This window comes from Echinops telfairi, unplaced genomic scaffold, assembly GCF_000313985.2.
Source record: "Echinops telfairi isolate 266 unplaced genomic scaffold, ASM31398v2 ScPeMD7_2565;HRSCAF=3150, whole genome shotgun sequence".
Classification (NCBI taxonomy): Eukaryota; Metazoa; Chordata; class Mammalia; order Afrosoricida; family Tenrecidae; genus Echinops; species Echinops telfairi.
The window spans coordinates 12,818,649-12,842,088 of record NW_022106463.1 but is presented as its reverse complement, the minus strand read 5'-3'; the positions used below and the strand labels follow the sequence as shown (position 1 = coordinate 12,842,088).

General features: G+C 42.6%; 1 protein-coding gene across 1 annotated transcript in view; it reads right to left on the bottom strand.

The window, feature by feature from the left end:
• Positions 1-1,896: 1,896 nt before the first annotated feature.
• LOC101663158 (potassium-transporting ATPase alpha chain 2-like) overlaps positions 1,897-23,440 on the bottom strand; it is a 36,306-nt gene continuing 14,762 nt past the window's right edge. The window contains exons 8-22 of the mRNA XM_013007899.3: positions 22,072-22,270; positions 21,823-21,932; positions 19,764-19,898; positions 16,271-16,463; positions 14,639-14,814; positions 11,908-12,044; positions 9,820-9,970; positions 9,080-9,248; positions 8,835-8,989; positions 7,118-7,238; positions 6,816-6,961; positions 2,901-3,034; positions 2,595-2,696; positions 2,041-2,132; positions 1,897-1,958 (exon numbers count right to left, since the gene is read on the bottom strand). Of these exons, the coding sequence (XP_012863353.3) occupies positions 1,930-1,958; positions 2,041-2,132; positions 2,595-2,696; positions 2,901-3,034; positions 6,816-6,961; positions 7,118-7,238; positions 8,835-8,989; positions 9,080-9,248; positions 9,820-9,970; positions 11,908-12,044; positions 14,639-14,814; positions 16,271-16,463; positions 19,764-19,898; positions 21,823-21,932; positions 22,072-22,270 (2,049 nt within the window). The 3' untranslated portion in view covers positions 1,897-1,929. The remainder of the gene's footprint in view (positions 1,959-2,040; positions 2,133-2,594; positions 2,697-2,900; positions 3,035-6,815; positions 6,962-7,117; positions 7,239-8,834; positions 8,990-9,079; positions 9,249-9,819; positions 9,971-11,907; positions 12,045-14,638; positions 14,815-16,270; positions 16,464-19,763; positions 19,899-21,822; positions 21,933-22,071; positions 22,271-23,440) is intronic.

The window sequence follows — 23,440 nt, the reverse complement described above, 5'->3', positions numbered from 1 at the left end:
GTCATTGATCATTTGGGGTGAGGGTAGAGGTGGAGTCAAAATGTTCTCCCAATATGCATATAGTGTAACTGCTCAGAATAAAGCTCATGTTTCCATTTCTTGAATTTTGATGTGTAAAGAGGCCTTGCAGATGCTCTTAATCTCCTAATTCCATTTTGAAAAAAAAATGTATTTGAAACAATTAGATACATGGTGTAGTATTTAAGAACAGAATGGAAGGCTTTTTTTAAATATAAAAGGGAATAGTAGGGCAAAAATTAAGTAACCACAAATCAGATATGGTTAAATCTCTAACGTCTGGAATATTACACAGTCGTGAAAACAATGTCTTCGATGGTACATTAAAAAGCAGAATAGAAAATGTTATGCTTCCATTTGTCCTAAAAATAAATAAACATAGAAAAGCACGAAAGAAATAATTACTCCAGAGCAGCGGTTCTCGCTCTCCTGATGCCTCGACCCTTTAATACGGTTCCTCCTGTTGTGGTGACCTTGCATGTGGGCGGACCCGCCCGGAGATGGATAGAGAAGCGGTGTCTCAGTTCCTAAGACCATCGGAAATATGGTCTTAGGCGACCCAAAGGGGGTCACGACCCCCAGGTTGAGAGTCGGTGATCTCTGAGAAATTTGGTATTTAAGAGCCTTCCAGGCCAGGGATTCTCTTTACATTTTATCCATGTCATCTAGAGTTCAGAGGGAGAGGGGTAGGGAGAGGGGTACACTGGGGGCTGGGAAGAGAGGAAGCAGAGGCTAAAAGGACTGGTGAGGTGGCAAGAAGTCGAAATGACGGCTGATTCAGCCAGGAGAACTGTGTCAGGGCAAGATGGATGGGGACTTTCAGACTCGTCTCGAACTGGAGGTTGTCCAGCTTGCTAAGATTTCCTCTGGTTTGGTTCTACAATCAAGTCTCCTGGAAGCAGCAGTCAACAGATCCAAAGACGTATCGCATTAGGTAAATCTGCAGCATAAGTAGAGATTATTGAAGACTATGACTCGTGAGGCCCAAGGGGCGCCTGACCCCAGCCATGGTGTGCTGCAGTGCCTCATCTGCATGTGAAAGTTGCAGCAGAGTAAGGAAGACTGAAGAGGGATCCATGCATTTGAACGCCACGAAGGAGATCATTGAAAATACCATGGACTACTAAATGGACAAACTGAACTGTATTTGAAAGACTTAGGCCCGAGTGCTTCTTAGAGGCAAGGATGGTGAGACTTCGTCTTACCTATTGTCAGGAGAGACCAGTGCCTGGAGAGACCAGTGCTTGGTAATGTGGAGGGGCGTCGACAAAGAGGAAGCCATCACGATGGCTTGACACCGTGGCTGCAGCAGTGGGCTCAGGCATAGGAACAACGGAAGGACGGCAGAGGACCGTGCAGCATTCCATTCTGTTGTGCATACGGTCACTAGAGGTTGCTACCAGCTTGATGGCACCTAATAACAACAACAACTTTTCTGCCACCCCGATTTCCTACAAACCTCCAGCTGAATTAACCTTTCTTGAATAAGACAGTCCTGAAAATACCTTAAGTTCCATAGGTTTTTACAAAAATCTTAGGAAGCTATCGGACCTTCAGTAGAGCATGGAATGGAGGTTTGAGCAATACTATCTAGTGCTTAAGGATCTATGAGATCCCTGCAGATTCTGGGTTTCACAAAACTTGAAATATATATGTCCTCTTCCCCATATGACTACTTTGACATTCATGTATTTTAAAGCAGGGGACTAGAGATAAAAGTCATATATATACAAACAGTTGAATCTCAGCATTGAAGTACAAAACGTCAGTTGAATATCTTCGACACAACTTTTTTTCCTTCTCTTCGATGAATTTTGATGGTGTACTCATTGCTTAAGGAATCTTCCAGAAAGTGGTGAAAAGATGAAGAACATCAGTGTGCAGTCAGGAAACTTGGGAAATGAGATGGCCTTAATAATACATGTTCTTATCCCACCAACCTGGAGAAGAGAAAAAAAGTCAACCAGAAATCACTCCATTGAAATTGTTAAGCAAAGTTGCACAAATCATATTACTACTTACTTCCAGGAAAACGCCTGATGAGAACTTTTCGCACCTCATCATATACCCAAATCAAAATAGCATATGGCACCGCCATAAACCAAAAATGCAGCCTGGAAACAGAAGGGAAGAAGGTGAGTCCCAGTGCATCCCTGGGCAAGGCCCAACCCCAAGCATTGGGCAGAGGGCTTCTTGTTTATTGTCCTGCCTCACTGGAAAAAACAATAAATGTGTTGGGTCATGCAAAACAAATAGGAGAACTTTCTTTTTCTTTTTTAATTTAACCAGGACTGTGATGGTAAAAGGTTGCCATAGGTCATATTGACTCGATGACAGTAGGTCTGGTAGCAGTATTTGCTATTGACTCAATCTATTGGCTGAGAGCAGAGATAGGGATGTTTTAAGTCCCACCTTCACTTCTGAGAAAATGGACAGGTTCACAGCCTCTAAGAGAAAACTGATGCCTTTCCCCCCTTTTGAAATACTTGGGGAAGGAGAAAGACATCTCTAAAAGCTAATGCTGATTTACTTCATGATAGGTTGGAGGCAGGTTACACCTTACAAGATGAACTCACCTGAGCATAGTGAAATTCAGGGCTGGAATGCTCCCAAGGCCATAGGAGAGGATTAGGGCTAGGATGATCGGTGCAATAATCCCAATCCAAATGGCTTTATTGCTGTAAGAAATACTGGTAAAAGTAAGTGACCAGGTTCTGAATTCACATGAGACAGTGGTGCTACCACCCAGATGGATGCCACCCAACAGAGGTAATAAATGCCTTGTATCTTCAAGACAAGGCCTTAGCTGTGCCCTTTGAAGCAGCAGGCCTCTGAACTCTTGACATTGCAGGTTAAGCTAGGAGATCAGAAACTAACAATACCTGGAGAGACCCTGCTGGAAAATGGAGTTTCTCCGGGTTTTCCTCATGATCAGATCGGCTATTTGCTGGACCATAATGGCAACGAAGAAGGCTGTGTAGCCTGTCCACTCTAGGGTCTGTCTTTGGTACCGCGTCTGTCAGGGAGCAGAGGTCAAGGGACCGTGATATTCAAAGGGAAAACTTAAGAGACATTTCAATGCTTTTCTGTAACATTTCATCCCATTTCCCACCACACCAATGCTGGTAGATCACCTCTTGGCTTTGGAAAGAACACCACCACCACCACCACCCTGGTGAACCCCACTTAAGCAGGGCAATAAAGGAAGAATGCTAATTTATTTAGTCTAACTGTAGGTATTGTAGAACTGGTAACACACACCAATTCCAAAAACCAATGTAAAAATGAATGCAAAGGCAATCTACCGTGTAAACAGTCAAAAATGAAATGGAACACACACAAATCCATATCCTAGGCAGGTGAGCTGGTCTTGGCCATTTTAAATCAGACAATCACATGGTTTACTAGGCTAGGAATGACACTTTCCATGGGAATGATGTATTTGCTGTCAAATGTCAAGATCTACCTGGAAGTAAAATGCTGTCTGTGATAGGCATACTATCTATATGCATAAACGAAAATCCAAATACTCCAACTATTATTCAAATTTACGCACTAACTACTAAAGCTTGTGAGGAGGAAATTGAAGAATTCTACCTTCTTAAGTGTGAAATTCATCAAATATGCAATCAAGATGCCTGGATAATTGTTGGCACTTGGAATTCAAAGAGTGGAAACCAAAGAAAGCAAGCACAGCTGGAACACATGACCTTGGTGATAGAAACCAAGCTGGACCTTGCATGATAGAATTTGTAAGATCAACAGTGGGTTCATTTCAAATACCCCCTTTTAAGAGGTAACTATAACGATAAGCATGGACTTCTCCAGATGGTATACCAGGAGTCCAATTGACTACATTTGTTGGAAGGGACCCATGGGACAGCTCAATGTCAGCAGCCAAAATGAGGCCAAGGGCTTACTGCAGAACTGACCATCTATTGCTCACATGTGAAGAAAATTAAAACAAGGCCATTAGTCAATATACAAGCGTGAGTGTATCTCATCTGAATTGTTAGACCATCTCAAGTATAGATTTGATTCGCTAACAGTAATGACAGAAGACCTGACAAGCTGTGGAATGACATTAAGAACATCATACCTGAAGATATCCAAAGCTCATTAAAGAAATTTGAAAGGAAGAAAAAGCCCAAGGGAATGTCAGAAGAGACTTTGAAGCTTAATCGTAGAGTAGTTCTTAATCCTAGAGCAGCTAAGGCAAATGGAAGGCATGATGATGTCAAAGAGCTCAAGAAGGCAAAGTAAAATATTATAATGAAACGTGCAAAGACCTAGAGTTCAAAAACTCAAAAAGAACACACTCAGCATATCTTAAACTGAAAGAACTCAAGAAAAACTCAAGCCTCAAGTTGCAATATTGAAAGATTCTATGGGCAATATATTGAAAAATGCAAAAAGCACCAAAAGATAGAAAGAATGCACAGAAGCACTGTACAAAAAGAACTAGTCAACATTCAACCATTTCAAGAACCAATGGTCCTGAATGTGCTTGACACCATGGATGGACGGATAGATGGATGGGTTTTGATAAGAGTGGTACGAGCCCCCAATAAAATGATTTTTAAAAAAAACAATTAAATAAAAAGAATAAAGGTTCTGAAGGAAAGGCCAAGCTGCATGGAAGGAATTGGGCAAATGCAAGGCTCCAGGAATTAAATGTTTGAACGAGTTGATGAAGCACTGGAGGTACTCAGTCACCGATACCAAGAATCTGGGAGAAGAGATATCTGGCCATGTCGCTAGAAGAGAGCCATATTTATACTCATTTTATATAAAGGTGGTCTCATGTGGAAATTAAACATCAATATCATTAATATCACATGCAAGCAAAATTTTGCTGAAGATCATTCAACAATAGTTACAGTAGTATATTGACGAAGAGCTGCCAGAAATTTAAGCTGGATTCATAACAAGACATGAAACAAGGGATATCACTGATGTGAGATGGATCTTGGTTCAAAGCAGAGCATACCAGGAAGATGTCAAAAAGATTTTACGTTTCATTGACTATGCAAAAGTATGGAAAGTAATAACAAAAATTGGAATTCCATAATACTTTCTTGTAATTATAAGAGCCAAGAGGCAGTTGTTTGAACAGAACAAGGGAATGATTACTAATGTAAAATCATGAAAGGTATGTGTCAAGGTTGTATCCTTTCACTACACTTATTTAATCTGTACACTCAACAAATAATCAGACACTCTGGACTATAAACCAAACACCTCACAACTGGACCAATAGGTAACATCATGATAAATGAAGAAGATTGGGATTTCCTCTTGCTTGGGTCCACAGTCAATGCTCATGGAAACTGCAGTCAAGAGATCAAGTCAAAGCAATGGGTACATCCACCGCACAAGACACGTCCTTAAAGTGTTGAGGGGCAAGGATGTCATTCTGAGGACTAAAAAGGGACTGAGCTAAACCATGGTATTTTCAATCACCTGCTAAGCATGTGAAAGTTGGACATTAAATAAGGAAGACCAATGAAGAACCACTGCATTTGAATTATGGGTGAAAGTACTGTGGTCTGTCTTGAAAGAAGTATAGTCAGAATGCTCCTTGGAAGCAAGGATGGTGAGATCCCACATTCTAGGGACACGCTATCAGGAAACACTAGTCCCTGGAAAGGGCATCATTCTCTGTAAAATGGAGGAGCAACAAAAAAGACCCTGGAAGAGCTGGATTGACCACAAATGCTGTGACAACAACCATGGGCTCAAATGTAACCAAAATGGTGATGAAGGTGTAGGACTGGACAGTGCTTGCTTCTGTTGACCATAGCACAGCAGTTCTCAACCTGTGGGTCGCGACCCCTTTGGGGATTGAACGACTCATTCACAGGGGTTGCCTGATTCCTAACAGTAGCAAAATTACAGTTATGAAGTAGCAACGAAAATAATTTTAGGTTGGGGGTTCACTACATGAGCTGTATTGAAGGGCCGTGGCATAAGGACGTTGAGAACCACTGCCATAGGGTCTCTATGAATTGGCACAACCTCAATAGTTAGCTCTAGGGATCTAGTCTGAAGATAAGTCTGAGTCCTGGCAAAGGGCAATCAATGTATTCACAAGCCCTAATTATTGAGGTAATTTTCACTCAATTGTCTCACTAAGGAAGCTAGACAACAATAAGTTTTATCATCCATCAGAGCAAGACACTGATAGGAAGGGAGGAACCAAGAGGATTCTCAGGGTAGAACATCCTCCTCTGAGATAGTTTATTGTGCCAGCCTGGCTGATAAACACACGTGGGATTAATTGAAGGGCGGATAGATAAATGGCTTGGTGAGCCTTGCCTTTCTTGTCTCTCGCTCTTTGATCATCAGACCAGTGTGTGGCTGCCTTGCTTGTTCTGTGCCTCAATTTAAAGGCTACACTACCTGTGGGATGCCTCGCCTGTGGACTGTCGCTGTGAGCTGAGGTCCCTTTAAGACATCTCTGGAGCTGGGGACTGGTGGTTGGTGACCTGCCTTGTGACTGGCTGCTGTGCTGACATAGCCTAGCTCTCTCTACAAATAGAGGAAGATCTGGCAGCAGACTAGACTTGAAGGACTGCTAGTCTCTCAACTTTCTCTCACGGATGTGAGTTGCACTGAGCCATTTGTAGTGCTTTCTTATTTAACTGTTTATTTCTTGTATTATATATTTATCTGTATATGATTTAACAGTCCATTTCTCATTATATACCTAATTATCTTTATAAATAAATATATTAAATTATCAGCAATTTGGTTTTATCTCTCTAGAGAACCCTGTCTAACACACCCTCCTTTACCCATTCTTGTCCATAGTCGTCTTCCAGGTCGTTCACATCATCATCTTCCCATTCTTCCCGGAGGCCAATGAGAGTGCTGGGTCTAAACCCTTCCTGTGCGTACACGGTGAGGTAAATAGCAAATGCTCCCAGGGACTGCATGAGGCCTGAAAGAACAGCGATCGTGGGTACGTTTCTACAATTTCCCTCCTGTCATCCAAACCCCACCAAAAGAGAAACACACACACACACATTGTGACTGTCACAAAACACTTCTCTGGGGTGGACCCTGGTGTGGGAGGTCTGAGATGCCCTGATCATACCGATGTGCAGGTAAGAGTAGATGACAAGGGCCTTGTCCACCAGTCTGTCCTCCTTGTGGCGAGGCTTCCTGTTCATGATGTCACTTTCAGCTTTCTCATAAGACAAGGCAACGGAAGGAATCTGGGGACAGGAGAGAACTTGTGAGTCCTAACTAGCATACAGTCATCACAGAGGTGGCATAGCAGTAGGTGGGTAAGACTGACTGAACTGGTGGTGGATGACATGGGTAGGCCACCTATTGGTGCAGGACTCACTGTCAGGACAGAATTTTTAAATAGTCGGTTAAAACACCTCAATCTGATTTTTATTACCATGACAAGTATCTAAACTTACTTTCAATAAACACTTTCTCCTCAGGGGTTGATTTCTTCCACAACCGATTCCCCTTCGGCATGCCCCTAGACTACAGTGCCAAGCCGCGCTAGAAGGGCCTCACGCTTTAGCAAGTACCAGAATCAACTGGAGGCTCTGGAGAACATGGATCACACTTCCAGAGTTTCTGATTCCGGGAGCCTGGGGCGAGGCCAGAGAATTTGCAAGTTGCTACCTATTGCAAATGATACCGACTGCTCCTATTCTGAGGGTCATGTCCAGAGAACACCTGCAGTTAAGGAAAATGAGCTAAGAGGCCCAGAAAATGCAATGGGGAGACCTTGTGGCTGGGGCCCTCAATTCCCTTCAGCAATAAAGACTTCTCTGGTTCTCTGCAAGGTGGGAATTACCTCGTTGCTACTGGAAACAACAGAGAGGAGCATGAAGCATGGTGCTGTGAACTTGACTTGTGCTCCTTCAGTCAGAGACACCAGACACCCGAATCACTTCCTGAGAGCTCTCCGATCATTACATGGATCTGGGTGAGGTTTATTGCAACGCTTGGTCGGTTAATGTAATGTGCTTATATTTAATATGTAACTATATAATATATAACCCCAAACCAAATTCACTCCCATAAAGTCGATGCTGACTCATAGCCATCCTATAGAAGAGGGGAAAACTGCCCCTGTGAGTTTCCAAGACTAACTCTTTAACTCTGAATCTCTGGTGGTTCCCAACTGTGGACCCTGCGATAACCACGATGCCACCAGGGTTCCTATAGAATATATACTTACGTGTAATTTCCTAATATAAACCAGATATAATAAACTGGTATATAAATATGCATAATTTTACATGGATATAATCCATGCTTATTCATAGATCACTGATGTGTTGTTTAATGCCTGCTCTTTCTGACGGTAAGTGAAAGGTGTCTAGGGGTACCGCTAACCCAGGTCTAATGATGTGCTTCCAAAAGGTGCCAGTCCTGAGCGCCCTCGGGAGCACAGTTGAAATCTGCAGAAATGGAGTCACCAGGGGTCAGAATCAACCCAGAGCAGGGCATCCAGATCAATCGCATCCTTTTACTTAAAAAAGGATGATTGTAAAGTTCTTGCTTCAGCTACCGGGCACCAGCCGTGCAGGGACTATTTCGGTGTCAGCTTCCACCCACTCTTGCCCTCGTCCTCCCTTAAGAAAAGAGACTCCGGATGAAATGAGAAAGCAGTGTGAGTGTTTGGAGGATGACGAAAAACGCAAACCTCAGAAAGCTCATCTACGGAGAGAAGGGATCCGTGGCCCAGCAGACCCACTCAGTGCCGTCAGAGAGACACTGTTTTGGGGTCATCTTCATGTGTTTTCGCAAGTTGACAGACCACCGTTCTTTTTGGTGCTACTTACAATGTCTGTGCTCAGATCGGTGAACAGGGTGGTAATGGCGCCAATGGGGAGGGGGAGCCCCAAAATAACATAGATCAAATAGGGGCAAAGCAGGGCCATGTTCTTGGTCAAGGTGTAAGCAATACTCTTCTTTAGGTTGTCAAAGATCAGGCGACCTGGAGGGGAAAATGTTTCTTCTTATAGGACTTGCTTTCCTTCCACCGAGTGACCCCAGCCCTGGTCAGACCATTAGATGCCCCACTTACCTTCCTCCACCCCTGTGACGATGGACGCAAAGTTGTCATCCAGTAAGACCATGTCGGCGGCATTTTTGGCTGCGTCAGAACCCGCTATGCCCATGGCGATGCCAATATCGGCCTTCTTGAGAGCTGGAGAGTCGTTAACGCCATCCCCTGTCACAGCAACCACTGCACCCTGCGGGGACATGGTGAGAGAAGGCGGGTGAGCAGATAGGAGGGACCGCAGGCTTGCAAGAGCATCGCAGTCTCAATCTCCTCTTAAGGCTAGGAGGACTGAGCTGATTGTAGGGGTCTGGTTGGGGAGAAATGCCAAGACAGGAAATCCAAGAAACAAGGATAATACACTGTGAACAAGATGTAGCCAAATACTAACAACTAGTGGGTATAATAGACTAAAGTGGGACATGGCTGTGTGTTACGTTTAAAGTTGTTTTTTAAAAGACTCGCACCAGCTACAGTACGCACGTGTTTAGCAGTCAGAAGTCCCTAGCTCTAGTGGTGGGATGCAGACATCCAATTTGAGTTTCTTCCTTCCGTGTGTGGTGGGGGAAGCTTCTGGCACCATTCCCCTCAGATGTGAACAAGGAGAGCAGAGTTGAGCATAAACCCATCGAGAGGGCAGAGAGGTGAAATGTTGATGCCTTTCGGCAAAGAGCGTTCAAAAGACCCGATGGTCTGTGTCTGAGCTGGAAGTTTGTTCTGGAGATTCTTCAGTGAACACGGACCCGCTGGCATTGTCTACTCACCAGTCTCTGACAGCCCTCCACGATAGTCAGCTTCTGCTGGGGGGACGTCCGGGCAAAGACGATTTCGGAGTGGTTGGCCAGGATCTCATCCAGCTGTTCGGAGCTCATGTCCTTCAGCTCCATGCCAGTCACCACGGCGGCTTTCGCATCCCTAGAAGGGCCGGGAGAGACCACAGAGCAGATCTGAAGTTGGAGGACAGTTCTGAGTAGTTCATGGGTTGACACTCCTTTGATACTGTGTGAAACCAACTTTCTTCCGCTCCCAATAGTAAGTGAGAGAGCAGTGGTTCTAAGTACTGGAGAAAATTTAGTCCGCATTTTAAGTACACCGAGACTCAAAAAAGTAGTCACTTCTTGGTGTTAGACTAGTGTCACTATGAGTCGGAATAACTCCAGGACAGTGAATTTGGGGTTTGGAACCCATATAACAATAGGAATGAAGCCAAATAGCTTTTTTTATCACAGGGACAGGTGAGGATGCGGTACTTCTCAGACAGAGCTTTCCTTAGCAAGTGAAAACTACAAAACCAAACTGACTGCCATCTAGTTGATTCCGACTCACAGTGACCCTGTAGGACAAGGTAGAACTGCTCAGGGGGGTTTCCAAAGCCGCAACTCTCTACAGGAGGCGAAAGCCTTGTCTCTCCTGAGAAATGGCGAGTGGTTTCAAACTGCCGAGCTTGCGGTGAGCAGACGTTTGCTGCCGCTGCTGTGCTCAGAAGCTGGCGTTCACGTGGGTTATCTTATTTGGTCATTTGTTAGCCTCGTCATAGTGTATGCTCTGACATCTCTGTGTTCCTAAGCAACATGAACGCGTGAGTCAACTAAAAGAAATCTATTGGTCTCTCCCTCTTTTCTTCATGAGCATAAACACATAGCAACGGCCATGACAGTTCTGCTTCAGGCTCTGGAAACTTTGATGCATTTAAATGATCAAGACCATGAGTTGCAAGCCCCCTCTGATCGCCTTAGTCTAGGGTAGACTCTTCCCACGTCTAGCCCTACTCTCCCTTGCATGTCTCCTATGAGATATGTATCCCACGACAATAATTTTTTTGTTTTGCTTTCTTCTATATCTCTAGCTAGAAGGAAAGCTCTAATGGCAGGCATAGCTTGCTACTATAGTTCCGGTGTTTAGCAGAGTGTCTAATATAGAGTTGGCACTCAACAAATGCTCAAAGAATTCATAAATAGGGGTAGAGAGGGGGAACTGATTATAAGGATCTACATATAACCTCCTCCCTGGGGGATAAACAACAGAGAAGTGGGTGAAAGGAGACATCAGACAGTGTAAGATTTGACAAAATAATAATTTATAAATTATCAAGGTTCATGAGAGAGGGGGGAGGGGGGAGGGAGAGGGGAAAATGATTAGCTGATGCCAGGGGCTTACATGAAGAGCAAATGTTTTGAGAATGAAGAGGGTAACAAATGTACAAATGTGCTTTATACAATTGATGTATGTATGGACTGTGATAAGAGTTGTATGAGTCCCCAATAAAATTATGGGAAAATAAGAATTCATAAATAAGTGGATGGTTGTCTATATGGGTAGATGAGAGGATGGATAAGCGTAAGCAAAGAAACAAGGGGAAAAATAGTCTCTCCTTAGGAACACTTCCTTCTATTTATGATCAAACAAAAATAAATGATGTAGATGTTTACATACTGCATATCACGAAGCCAACAGAACATATCATACCCCAAAAGCTCACTGCAGGAAATCCAAAGGGTTCTTAACAGTCCCATTTATACAACCAGATTAATGGCAAGTAATTTCAGATAACACTTGTTTCTATTGTCTTTCCTCTACGTAGAGCACACATTTTCAAGTCTACTTCCTGGGATTTTGAAGTTTACACAAAGGAGGCAATATTCCTGAGCAGTGACACAGTGCCTGGCATACATTCAGCGCTTTTTAGTTGTCTGTGAATAAATGGGTGTGTGAACTATAGATCATCATTATAGTGTCACCCTAAGTGGGCATTTCACCAGAAGGTGATTTTCTCCAGAACACATAGCACTTTGATGCCCACTGGGCCCCGTGTGTAAGAACTCCAGTTTCTGCTCTACTGGCTCTGTGCTCACCGTTGGTTCACTTGCTCCACAGCAATGTTGAGACGTTTTGCCGTGTCATCCGCTGTCTCGCTGTTGGCTGAAATGATACCCACACTCCTGGCGATGGCTTTGGCTGTGATGGGATGATCACCTGTCACCATGATCACCTAGAGGGCAACAAGGAAGACGGGTGGGCAAGGAGGAACTAGAGGAGCTGCAGTAGGAGCACTTCAATATTGCCTGCTCTCCCATGATTTGGAAGAATATGGCTTATGATTATTATGACTGGCCCTTGTGGGAAGTTCTTGATTAAAGACACAAGTATATCTCTAAAACACGGGGATCTTGTTAATCAACCCTTGTGCAAGCATCATCCATTTCCTCCTCTGACAGAGTAAGCCCTTTCCCTTTGCTAACACGTTCTTTTTGAAAAGAGCTAAGAGATGTCTATTGGAAGCATTCCTTCAGGATTCTCAACATCAACATGGCGATAGAACTCAATTTGGGCTTAGGTATCACAAAGGTGAATGCGTTTGGAGGCTGGGCCTCAAGTTTAGCAAGAAAACCTTTAAACATCCAACATGGTCTTGGATAAAATATGGCCTCTCTGTATTTTAGCTTTCTTCTCATTGCGATTAATGTTGTAGCTTATTTCACAGACAAAATCATTTTGTTTTTAGGAGACAGTTACCAAAAACCCAAGTTAATGTAAGTAGAGATAACAGAAGGGAATGATGGTGGACTTCCATTAGGACAGGGAACTAGGGAGACACACAAAAAGTTTCAATACATAGCTTTAGGGGGGGAAATCCTGGTTTTGGGGGGGTGATCCCCTCAAATGTATTCAAAATGAACAACCCCAAACAAGATAGACCTCAAAAGAAAATCACCAGGACATTTCATAATCATACTTTCCCAAACCAAAGGCAAAAAACTAATTCAGAGAACACCTCAGGAAAACTGAAAAATTACAACCAAATAGGAAACAAGAAGTCCAAACTCTGCTTTCTCGAAAGAAACCATGTAGGTAAGAAGTCAATGGGATGGAAGATATCACAATGAACGGGGAAAAAATTCCTAACCAAGGATTAAATATGGACCAAAAGTGCCCCTCAAACATGACAATGGAATCATAACATTTCTAGAAAAATAGAAATCAACACAATGTGGGAAAACAAGACGAAGTTTAGAATATGAGAGTTCTTCCGACAGAAGAGCAACAGCAACTTGAGAATAAGCTACATGACAACACCACCCAGAAGTCAACGCAGATATGTGCATATCAAAAGTAAAGCACAGCCAGGTGTTGGAATAAGGAAACAAAGGTATCAGTTAGTAAGCAAGGCCATTGCACCATAACTAGAAGGACTTGCATAGTTACAGGTCTTCCAAATGGAGACCAGACCTGGTGAAGTAGATTCAAACTTGGGAGATGAGAGAGACAATAGGCAAGAAGAATGGTTGGAGGGAAAAGGAAACATGACAGCAGGGAAAATACTGGAAAGAGGGCTGGGGTTAAAGGCAGCAGAGACAAATGCTATTGTGTACAATTGTGCACATTGTGGTGAGCAGTGAGCTAATGCACCAATATACACCCAGGCTGAATGGGTGTAAAAGGGAGTTTAGGAGTATACCCAAAATATGACCAAAGACCTTGAGGGGATGTGTTGTTGGGTCTGGGGCTCATTTTTATAGTCTCAAGGGACACCAAGGGCAATTGGTATAATGTAGTGCCCAAAGCCAATGTCCTATATTGTACTTGCTAAGAGGTAACTGGGATCTGAAAGGCTCGTGAGCAGCCTTTTGAGAAGGAACTATTGGTCTCTCATTACCTAAAACTGAAGGGGAAAAACCTTCACTGCCATCGAGTTGATTCTGACTCATACCATACCAGTTCTGACTCATAGAACTGCCCCTGTGGATTTCTAAGACTGTAAATTCTTATGGGAGTAAAGCCTCATCTTTCTCCTTCAGAGGAGCTAGCTGGTGGTTTCAAACTGCTGACCCTGTGTTAGCAGCTCTATGTGCAACCCACTATGCCACCAGTGCATAGTAGAAAAGCGATGAAAATCAGAGACACATGGAAACAAATAGTTCAGGGGACTACGCAAACATCATCTTAATGGCTTTGGGACCAGAACTAGATGGTGCCTGGCTACCACTATTAACGTCTCTGAAAAGGATCACATTAGAAGACCTGAACAGAGTGGGAGAAAAATGTGGAACAAACTCAAAATCATTTAAAAAAAAGTCTAGGCTTACTCGTGAGATTGAGACTGGTGGGACTCCTGAGACTATGACCTTTAGACTAAGGGAACCATAGAGACTTGTCACCCATCAAGTCTGGAATTGAACTGAACTCACCCCCCATGGCTCAATTTTCAGCCAAACAAGTAGACAGCTCTATAAGGGGAACCCTAGTGCAGTAAGAAAACCTTTGAATTAACCATTGAAGATCTAAAGACAATGTTCACAAGGGTTATGAAAGGAGAAATGTAAACAGGAAATATAAAGAGAACATTAGATAAGTGATAGTACATTGAAGATTGCAATGAATGAGACGAAACAAAATTAGTAGACGTAACAGTGCTCTGTAAATCTTAACCCGGTCAACACCAAGGTTTAAAAAGTAGAGGGGAGAAATTATGATATCTACATAAAGAGACATAAATACTGACCATCTTCTTCAACACAAGTCTTTAGACAGAGATTAGATACAGCATAGAAAGGGAACACCTCGAATCAGGAAAATAGCTCCCACCTTGATGCCAGCATTCCGGCATTTGGCAACTGCATCCGGCACACTGGACCGGGGAGGATCGATCAGGGACAAGAGCCCCACGAAGCAGAGGTTGGAGGTGGGGAAGTTCATGGCATCGGTGTCAAATGAATAGGTCTCTGGAAACTCCTCTGGTGGCAAGTAGAGGTGACAGAAACCTGGAATAGGCATGAATTTAGAAGTTAGTGAAACTAGGATAAGACATGATAAAAGACGTCCTTCAATATTTCATTCTTACGATATGTTATTATTAACATTATTATTTAGCATTATGGTGCACCAGAATTGGTTAATTCTATAGCACATCATTTGAGAAAAGACTTTTTAACCAAAAAAATTATAACTGTGTTCCCTTTAGACTCTGCCATATTCTAGGCATATGGAGCCATTAGTTGTAAATATGTTTCCATTTAGTGGAGAGAACGTAGTCATTCTACAGAGTAGAGTCACACGACTCAGGGGTCAGGAAACACTTTCCTGAGGAGATAATGCCGGAGTTGGATCCTGAGGCAGGAATAGAGGGTTTTCAGGGAAATAAGGGAAGCTTGGGGTTAGGGAGGCATGTTAGGTAGAGAAAACAGCATAGACTACTACATAAAGTAGACGGGGAAACTTGGAACATCAGGAGAGAAGTATGACATTTCCTTTATTCAAGAAAAGTATGAGAAAAATGCTGTTAGGAATGAGGATCTCACCGCCATGGGGTTGATTCCAGCCCAAGTGACCCTGTGGGGCAGGGCACAACTGCATCTTTGACTTTCTGAGACTCTAAATCTTTTCGAGAGCAAAGAGCATCATCTTTCTCCCAGAGTGCCAATGGTGGGTTTCAACCACAAACCCCAGGAATATCAGTCCACAATAGACACAAGAAATCATTCTCCAATTCCCCAATAACTACATGTATAATTCAATGCCATTGAGGATACATATACATTGTGTTGTACAACGTTATTAATATCCTTTTCCAAATTATCCCACCACTATTAACATAAACTCAACATCCTCTAAGCAATAACTCTCTCTTCTTCACCCATGGTGACCATTGATCAAGTTTGTTTTCTTTTCTTAGTAGTTTTCTTGAAATAGTATTCACATATCATGCATTTCCATGATTAAATCACTTTTAAAATGCATTGTATATACATCATCAGTATCAGTTCTAGTGTTCCCTCCTCCATTCATTCCTTGCTCCCCTCACCCTCTTCCACCTCCCACCGACCTCCACTCCTCTACATTTCTAAGGGGTTTCTTTAAAAAAAATAGTTGCGCTCTGGCTCAAGTTGTTCTCTCTTCCTTGATTACTTTTCCAAACCCCCCTTTTCAAAATGTTATGTATCATTCAAGACCCAGTTTAAAGTGTAATTGGTTCTATAAAAAATCTTTCCTGATTCTATTGATTGGATTTGGCCCTACCTTTCTGTTTTATCACAATATTTTTGTTACATCTTTACCGTAATGTTTACTATATTCTTAGTGCGATTCATGTGGATACCATATCTACTCTACCATATGACGCATTACTCGAAGGTGCCTGCCTCGTCTTGTGACCCAACCCTGGATCAGAACCTTGCACATATTAGGTGGGGCATAAGAGTTTTACTCCAAAGAACTCACCCAGCACGCGCTCGCCCAGGCCTCCGAGCTCCATGTAGGCTGTGTGGAAGGCCTCCACTGAGCTCTCGTCCAGGGGCTGCTCTTGGCCGTTGATCATGATGGTGCTGCACTTCTCTAAGATCCTCTCAGGGGCCCCTTTCATCACCACGAGGAAGCGTTTGTCATTGGGGTCGTCGGTCTCGTGGATGGAGAGCTGGAGGAGAGAAGTAAGTGAGCACATTATTGACTCCTGATTCTGTCTTCATGATCAGGGTGTGAGCTGCACAGGTCCTTTAATACTGCCATCACAGGAAGGGGAGGTCATTCCTTACTCTCTCTGGGACGCCTGTCCCTGAGATGTAAAGGAAGAAGAATCATGGCATGAGCAGACGTGTTCTGTTCTTGTCTTGTGGCCAGGCAACATGCCGAGATCTCGCCGTGGCCCCTGCCCAGAGGATCCTCTTGAGTTTGAAACCAAACAAAGGGCAGCTTGGGTCTCAAGCAGAAAGCAGTTGCTTTAGAGAAGGCTCCTGAGCCCATTCATGGCTATACGTCTGTGAAATATTAAGCTTTGTATGAGATCTCCTGGGGTGTTAGAGAAGGGTGGGGGCTCTTAGCTGCCACATCTCAATCCATCTTTTGCACCCTATTGTGAGCCCCCGTCTTTCAGACACTACTCTGAGATCAGGCAGGTATGAGGTTAGCTGGAGTCTCCTGCGCCTCTTTATCTTGGGATTGATCCGTTTCACTGCCTTGATGTCAGAAAAAAATATACAATCTTCTGGACGACTGTTAAGCAATAGGTATTATAATTTTAGCATAAACACACGTGACCTAGAAATTCTACTTCTATATTTGTCCTAGTAAGATCCTTAGGAATGCATATCTCTATCTATATATATGAATAAAATGGCTAACACTGACATGGGAATTTCAGAAAGCTGAAGTATTTGGAAGAAAAGAAGTTCATTGCCAAGGATCATTCTACCCAACAGTTCTGATTGGGACTGCTGGATAGCAAAGCTAAGAGAGAGGCGGGGCAGAAATCACAGGGACAAAATAGCTTTTCCAACTTTTTTTATGAATAAGTAAACATAATGAAAAACAACAACAAAAATACCATCGTATGATCTTCTAAAAGATAGCACATGTTAAAATGTAAAGAATGAGGCCTAATCGTGTAGATGGTGTGTCATGCTCTGTCTTAAGTACTTCACACACTACTCATTTAATACTCTGATAGCAGTTACAGAGTGTCTTTGATCTCTTCAGGGGAGTCACTCTGTGTTAGTCCCAACTCTGCATGCCCCACTTTCTTACCCAGCTTCCTGTACATCAGCGGTTCTCAACCTGTGGGTCACGATCCCATTGGGGGTAGAATGACCCTTTCACAGGGGTCGCCCGATTCATCACAGTAGCAAAATTACAGCTATGAAGTGGCAACAAAAATAATTTTATGGTTGGGGTCACCACAACATGAGGAACTGTATGAAAGGGGTCGTGGCATTAGGGAGGCTGAGAACCCCTGCTGTACATGCAAAATTACAACCTCACAGAACCGGCTTTCTTCTCATTTTTCATAGTCGAGGAAGGTGTTTCCTGTGGGCCAGTGAGGCCTCCTGAGAGTCTGAATCTTGGAAGATCCTCTAATCTTCACGAGCCTGAACGACCTGGGTTTAATCCTGGCTCTGACCCTCCTGTGATGTACTTTGTATTTCCATTTGCTCAGCATGGGCAGGGTAGAATCATAGTACCTACTCCCATGGAGTTGTGAGAACTGAATGGGTTCGCACATGTAGAATGCTCGGTATATAATAACTATTATAACTATTGACATTTTAAGTTTGCTACTCATTCTATTTTCACTTTTGTTTTGAGTGAAAGAGTTCCTGGATTTAAAATTCATAAACTTTTGGTAGTTACCTATTTATCTTAATGTGTGTTTTGTTGCCAATCCCCCCCCACACACACACACACACCACACACACACACACAAAGCCCTGGTTTCACAATGGTGTTGCACTTTGCTCAACTGAAAACCAAGAGTTTTCCAATTTGAACTCCCCCATAGTATTTCCAATTGCTTCATATGCATATGAAAGTTGAATATTGTATAAAGAAGACCAGCAGAATTGATGCATTTGAATTGTGGTGCTAAGAGAAGGATATTGAAAGTACCATGGACTGCTAAACGAACACACTGATCTGTTTCAGAATAAGTGTGGCCAGAGTACTCCTTGAGGGCAAAAGACTGTGAAATTTTGTCTTACATTCCTTGCACGTATTGTCAGGAGAGATCAGTCCCCGGAGAAGGGCATCAAGTTCAGTAAAGTAAAAGGGCAGGAAAAGGAGGAAGGTCTTCAAAGAGATGGGTGATACAGTGGTAGTGACACTGGGACCCAGTAGAGGACCACTAGCGAGGGAGGTGCAGGACTGTGCAGTTTCATTCTGTTGTGTATTGGGTCTCTCTGGGTCAGATCCAGCTTGGTGACACCTAACAACAAAGGGGCTTCACATAAGAAAGTCTGGGCACATATGTTCCCTAGAAAACCCAACGTGGTCGTTCTACTCTGTCCTTTGGGGTCTCTGAGTTATAATTGACTTGGGTGCAGTGGATTAAAAAAGTGTCAGCAACTTTTTTGCCGCCCACGCAGGTAAAAGGAGGTCATCTCAGAGCCATGTATTTGTTTGTATTTAAGAACACCAAAGGGTTACTCACATGAACTTTGGCATGAAGCAGGCTTGTTATGAAAATTGGTTGACCCACATAGAGATGCAAGTCAACAATTTTAAAGGACCCGCCCCCTTATTTATTAGTTGGGATGAATTATTAGTATCTCGCAGGTGTTGTCTTAAATGAGGATAAAATGAAATAATGTATTAACGTGCCTGATACCTAACAACTCGCTGCCACCGATTCTGTTCTGACACACGGGGACCCTATAGGCCAGGGTAGGACTGGTCCTGTGAGTGTCCGATGTAACTCTACAAGAGCAGACAGCCGCGTCTTCCCCGAGGAACGGCAGCTGGTTTTCAACTGCTGACCCAACATATAAGTCCCCGACATGGGGCACCTTGACACATGATAGGTGCTCAAAAAGAGATCATGCTCCTCTGTTCCTTTTTGCTTTCATCTAGGTTGCTAACTTTCACGTCTACAAATGTTACTTGAAAGTCAAAAGCTATCACAAGCATTTTATTTACTATAAATGCACCCCCAACTGTAAGAAACTGGAATGTCGCAGGGGAGGGACATGTGAGTGTGTGTGATATAGAGGGATGAGGCAGAGGAGTAGTCAAGACTTTGCAAGCTCTCCACCTTTCTTTCTCTCTATCCTACTTTGGGGAAAGGAGGAAGACTAGAACTTTTATCTGAATTGATCAGATGGACAGCCCCTACATCCCTGATGGTTTTTAAAGTCGGGCATTATTCAAACTACATACTCTACAAACGGGATATGCATATAGAAATAGTGCAGTCATAATAAAAATGCCAAGTATGAGGAAAACTCACCTGAAATTTGTTGGTGGAGTTGAAGGGGATCTCAGCTACTTTGTGGTTTCTTTTCCTAATTTCCATCACATCACCGAAAATAATCTCTGAGAATTTCAAGAGAGCAGTCTCTGAGGCATCTCCAACCACAGTTTTCTGGGAATGAAAAGAAATAGATATTTGCATTATGTACTCTGGTTCTTTTGTGTTTATTTTCAATGAACCCAACCTGATTTTAGCATAGGAACCAATGTGTATTTTTGACTAAGAATTTACAGTCTAGCAGGAGAGACAAGATGACTACGTGACAGTTAGTGAATGTTTAAGACAATGTTACCTGCTGGGGTTAGAAAAGCCGACAAACTGGAGCTTAATGAGGACTGTGATGTTTCACGAAAGAAGTGGCATTTGAACTACATTTTGAAAAGTGGGTGGTTATAGATTAAAAAACCAAACAAGCAGAAAAAAAACATAGAGAAACCAGGATACCATGCCGAAAGAGATATACATAGGGATAGATGCTAATATGAACCCTGGAGGTAAAGATGATCAAGGAAGGATGATTAAGGTTTCAGAGCAGCAGTTCTCAACCTGTGGGTCACGACCCCTTTGGGGGTTGAACAACCCTTTCACGGGAGTCACCCAATTCATAGCAATAGCAAGACTACAGTGATGAAGTAGCAACGAAAATAATTTTGTGGTTGGGTGTCACCACAACATGAGGAACATTATTAAAGGGTCATGGCATTAGGAAGTTTGAGAATCACTCTTTTAGAGGGATGTGAAAGCCAGCTCGACTCTAAACTCAAAAAGTAGAAAATAGGAAAGTGTTAAAAGTTCTTCACAAAACTAGATATTGGTTGGGATTCCAGAGCAGGAAGAAGCAACAACAAAAGCACAGAGTAAGGAGTCCTAGAACTATTAAAGAAAACATCCATAACAACATAAAAAAGGATAAAATAACAATTAAAAAACCGAAAGAACTACAAACAAGATAGACCTAAAAAGAAAATGTGTCATATTATAGCCAAGCTTTTCAACATCAAAAGCAAGGAAAGACTCAAGAGCAGCTTGGTGGGGGTGGGGGTGGGGATGGGGGGTGGGGTAGGGTGGGGGTGGGGAGTGGAGAGAAAAGTTACCTACAAAGGGAGCCAATAACCATAAGCTCAAATTTTTCAACAGAAACCCTGCAGGCAAGAAGGCAATGTGCTGACATATATAAAATTCTGAATATATATATATGCATATATACCAAGAATCTTATATCCAACAAAATTATTTCCCAAATGAGGGAAAATAAAGACATTTCCAAATAAAGAGAAAGTAAAAGTATCTGTAAAATTAATACCTAACACCAAAAGTACTAAAGGGAGTTCACTGTTCAGAGACTCAAAAATAGAAGTGATCAACCTGAGTTCAACATTCCCATGCCAACACCTAAAAATCAATCCACTTAAATCAGTAATCCTCAAAGTGAAACAAATTCGCAAGACTGAAAACAAGGAGCCAGAGATATTCTGCAATGAAGACATTTGCAGTACAATAGAGGGATTCGAGTAGACGTAAACTGTTCTAATGGAGAAGAGGCAAAGTGGTTTGAGTTAGGGTTTGAGAGCTAGAAACAACTTTCAGAAGAGAATAAACCCAGATGGAGGATATGTCAAAAAGCCAGCACTTCATATTTTGATATTTTTGCTTAGTAAAGGTTTCTGCTTTTCTCAACAATACTTTTCTTACTTGACATCATATTTGAAAATACAGTAAATAGCATTCATGTCAAAAAGCAATAGCAGATTACACTGTTAGGTGACAAAGAATTAGGGAAGGAAAATAATGTAAAGAAATATTTGTCACTGGAATGAAACCATTTTCAAAATTACCTAAATCAACATTCCGAGAATCTTTAAGTTTTTTGTGAATTCTCAACCCTAGCCAGAGGGAAGGAATTTTTCTTCATATCTTATTAGTCAGATTTGCTATAGACTTTAATCAATTGGAGAGATTAAAACATGTGCCAACAGAACAGAGGAAGTAGCTTCAAGGGGCTATGACTTAAGACCAAGTTAAGCAGATGCCTCACCTTCATGATGGGCACACTTTCCTGTCCTGGCTTGAACTCAGCTCGATTACACAGCGCGATTATCTTGGCGAGGGAGGTCCAGGTTCCTGAGCTTTGGTCAAAGGTCTGGTCTGGAAATCAAAGAACAGATAGTGGTGGCTGAGATGTACTATAAAAATATTGCTGCTGCTTAAAAAATTCTCAGAGAGTGCATGGCACTACGCTTAGGTCCATAGGTTTGGATCCTGCAGAATATTCCATGAAACTTACTTGAATGGTCTTCACTGGTGTCGGCCACAAAGATCTGATTGTCAAACCACAGATGGGCCACACTCATCCTGTTCTGCGTCAGAGTCCCAGTCTTGTCAGAGCAGATGATGGAGGTGGAGCCGAGGGTCTCCACCGTCTCCAGGTTCTTCACCAGGCAGTTCTTCTTGGCCAGCCGTTTTGCTGTCAGCGTCAGCATCACCTGGTTGGTCAAGGAAAGAAGGCCTTTGAAACAAGCCTAGGTAGGCATCACTGACATTCTGATCACCTATTATTTCCCCTACAAGAGGCAAAATGCAAAGTGGAATTTCAAATACTTCTCAAGGACTCTAGAATTTCTGGAGCGATGGAGGCTAGATGAACCCCTGAAAAAATGCATGGAGATCAACTTTAACCCTTAACCCAGAAATATCCCCAGAAGCCTCCATAAAACAAAACTATCATTTAACTTAGCTGGTAAAGAATGGCTACCTTCATCTCCATAACCCTGAAGTCGGAAGAATTAGATGGTGCCCAGCTACCTCTATCAACCTTCCTAAAAAGGATCACCTTAAAAGGGCCTGGATAGAGTGGGAGGAAAAAAAAATGGGGAACAGAACACAAAATCTTAAAAGAGACCAGGGTTTCTGGTCAGATAGAGACCGGTAGGACTCCTAAGATTTAGGCCCTTAGTCACCCATAGAGTCTCAAAATGAACTCACCCAGTAGCTCAGATGTTAGTCAAACAATAGACAGTTCTATAAAGGGAACAATTACACCTTAGACTAAATAACGGGTTGGGATCTCAAAGGCAGTATCTGCCAAAGCACAGAGTTCAGAAGGCTAGAAAAGAAAGAATGGAGACAGAACGTTTGTGGAAGGAGTGGGAAAAGTGGTGTTAGTTACATTGTGGTGACTACCATCCATGGCATGAAATGTGCATTACTGTTCGATTGAAAAATGGTCTGCTCTGTAACCCTTCATCCAACTCACACCAAAGAGTGAGTGAGATCAAAGGATGCCTGCCTTGAGCATCACTGATGGTTATGGTATCAGATTGACAGCAGTCACTTGAAAGATGGAATAAGATGTGCTTTACACAATTGATGTGTGTATGGATTGTGATAAGAGTTGTATGAGCCCCTAATAAAACATTTAAAAAAAAACTTTGTGGGAAACGAATTTGTACACTCAGATAAGGGTGGTGAGGAATGGTTGCATAATTTGACATGTAATCAATGTCACATTTATGGTTTTTTGGGGAGTATAAGTAGAAACTATTGAAGTGCTATATGTTTTGCTATATAGTTTATAATAACAATAAAAACATCTAAAATTTTTAGAGCACGTGTAAGAAAAGATCGACTTGAATTTTTTTCAATTAAAAATAAAT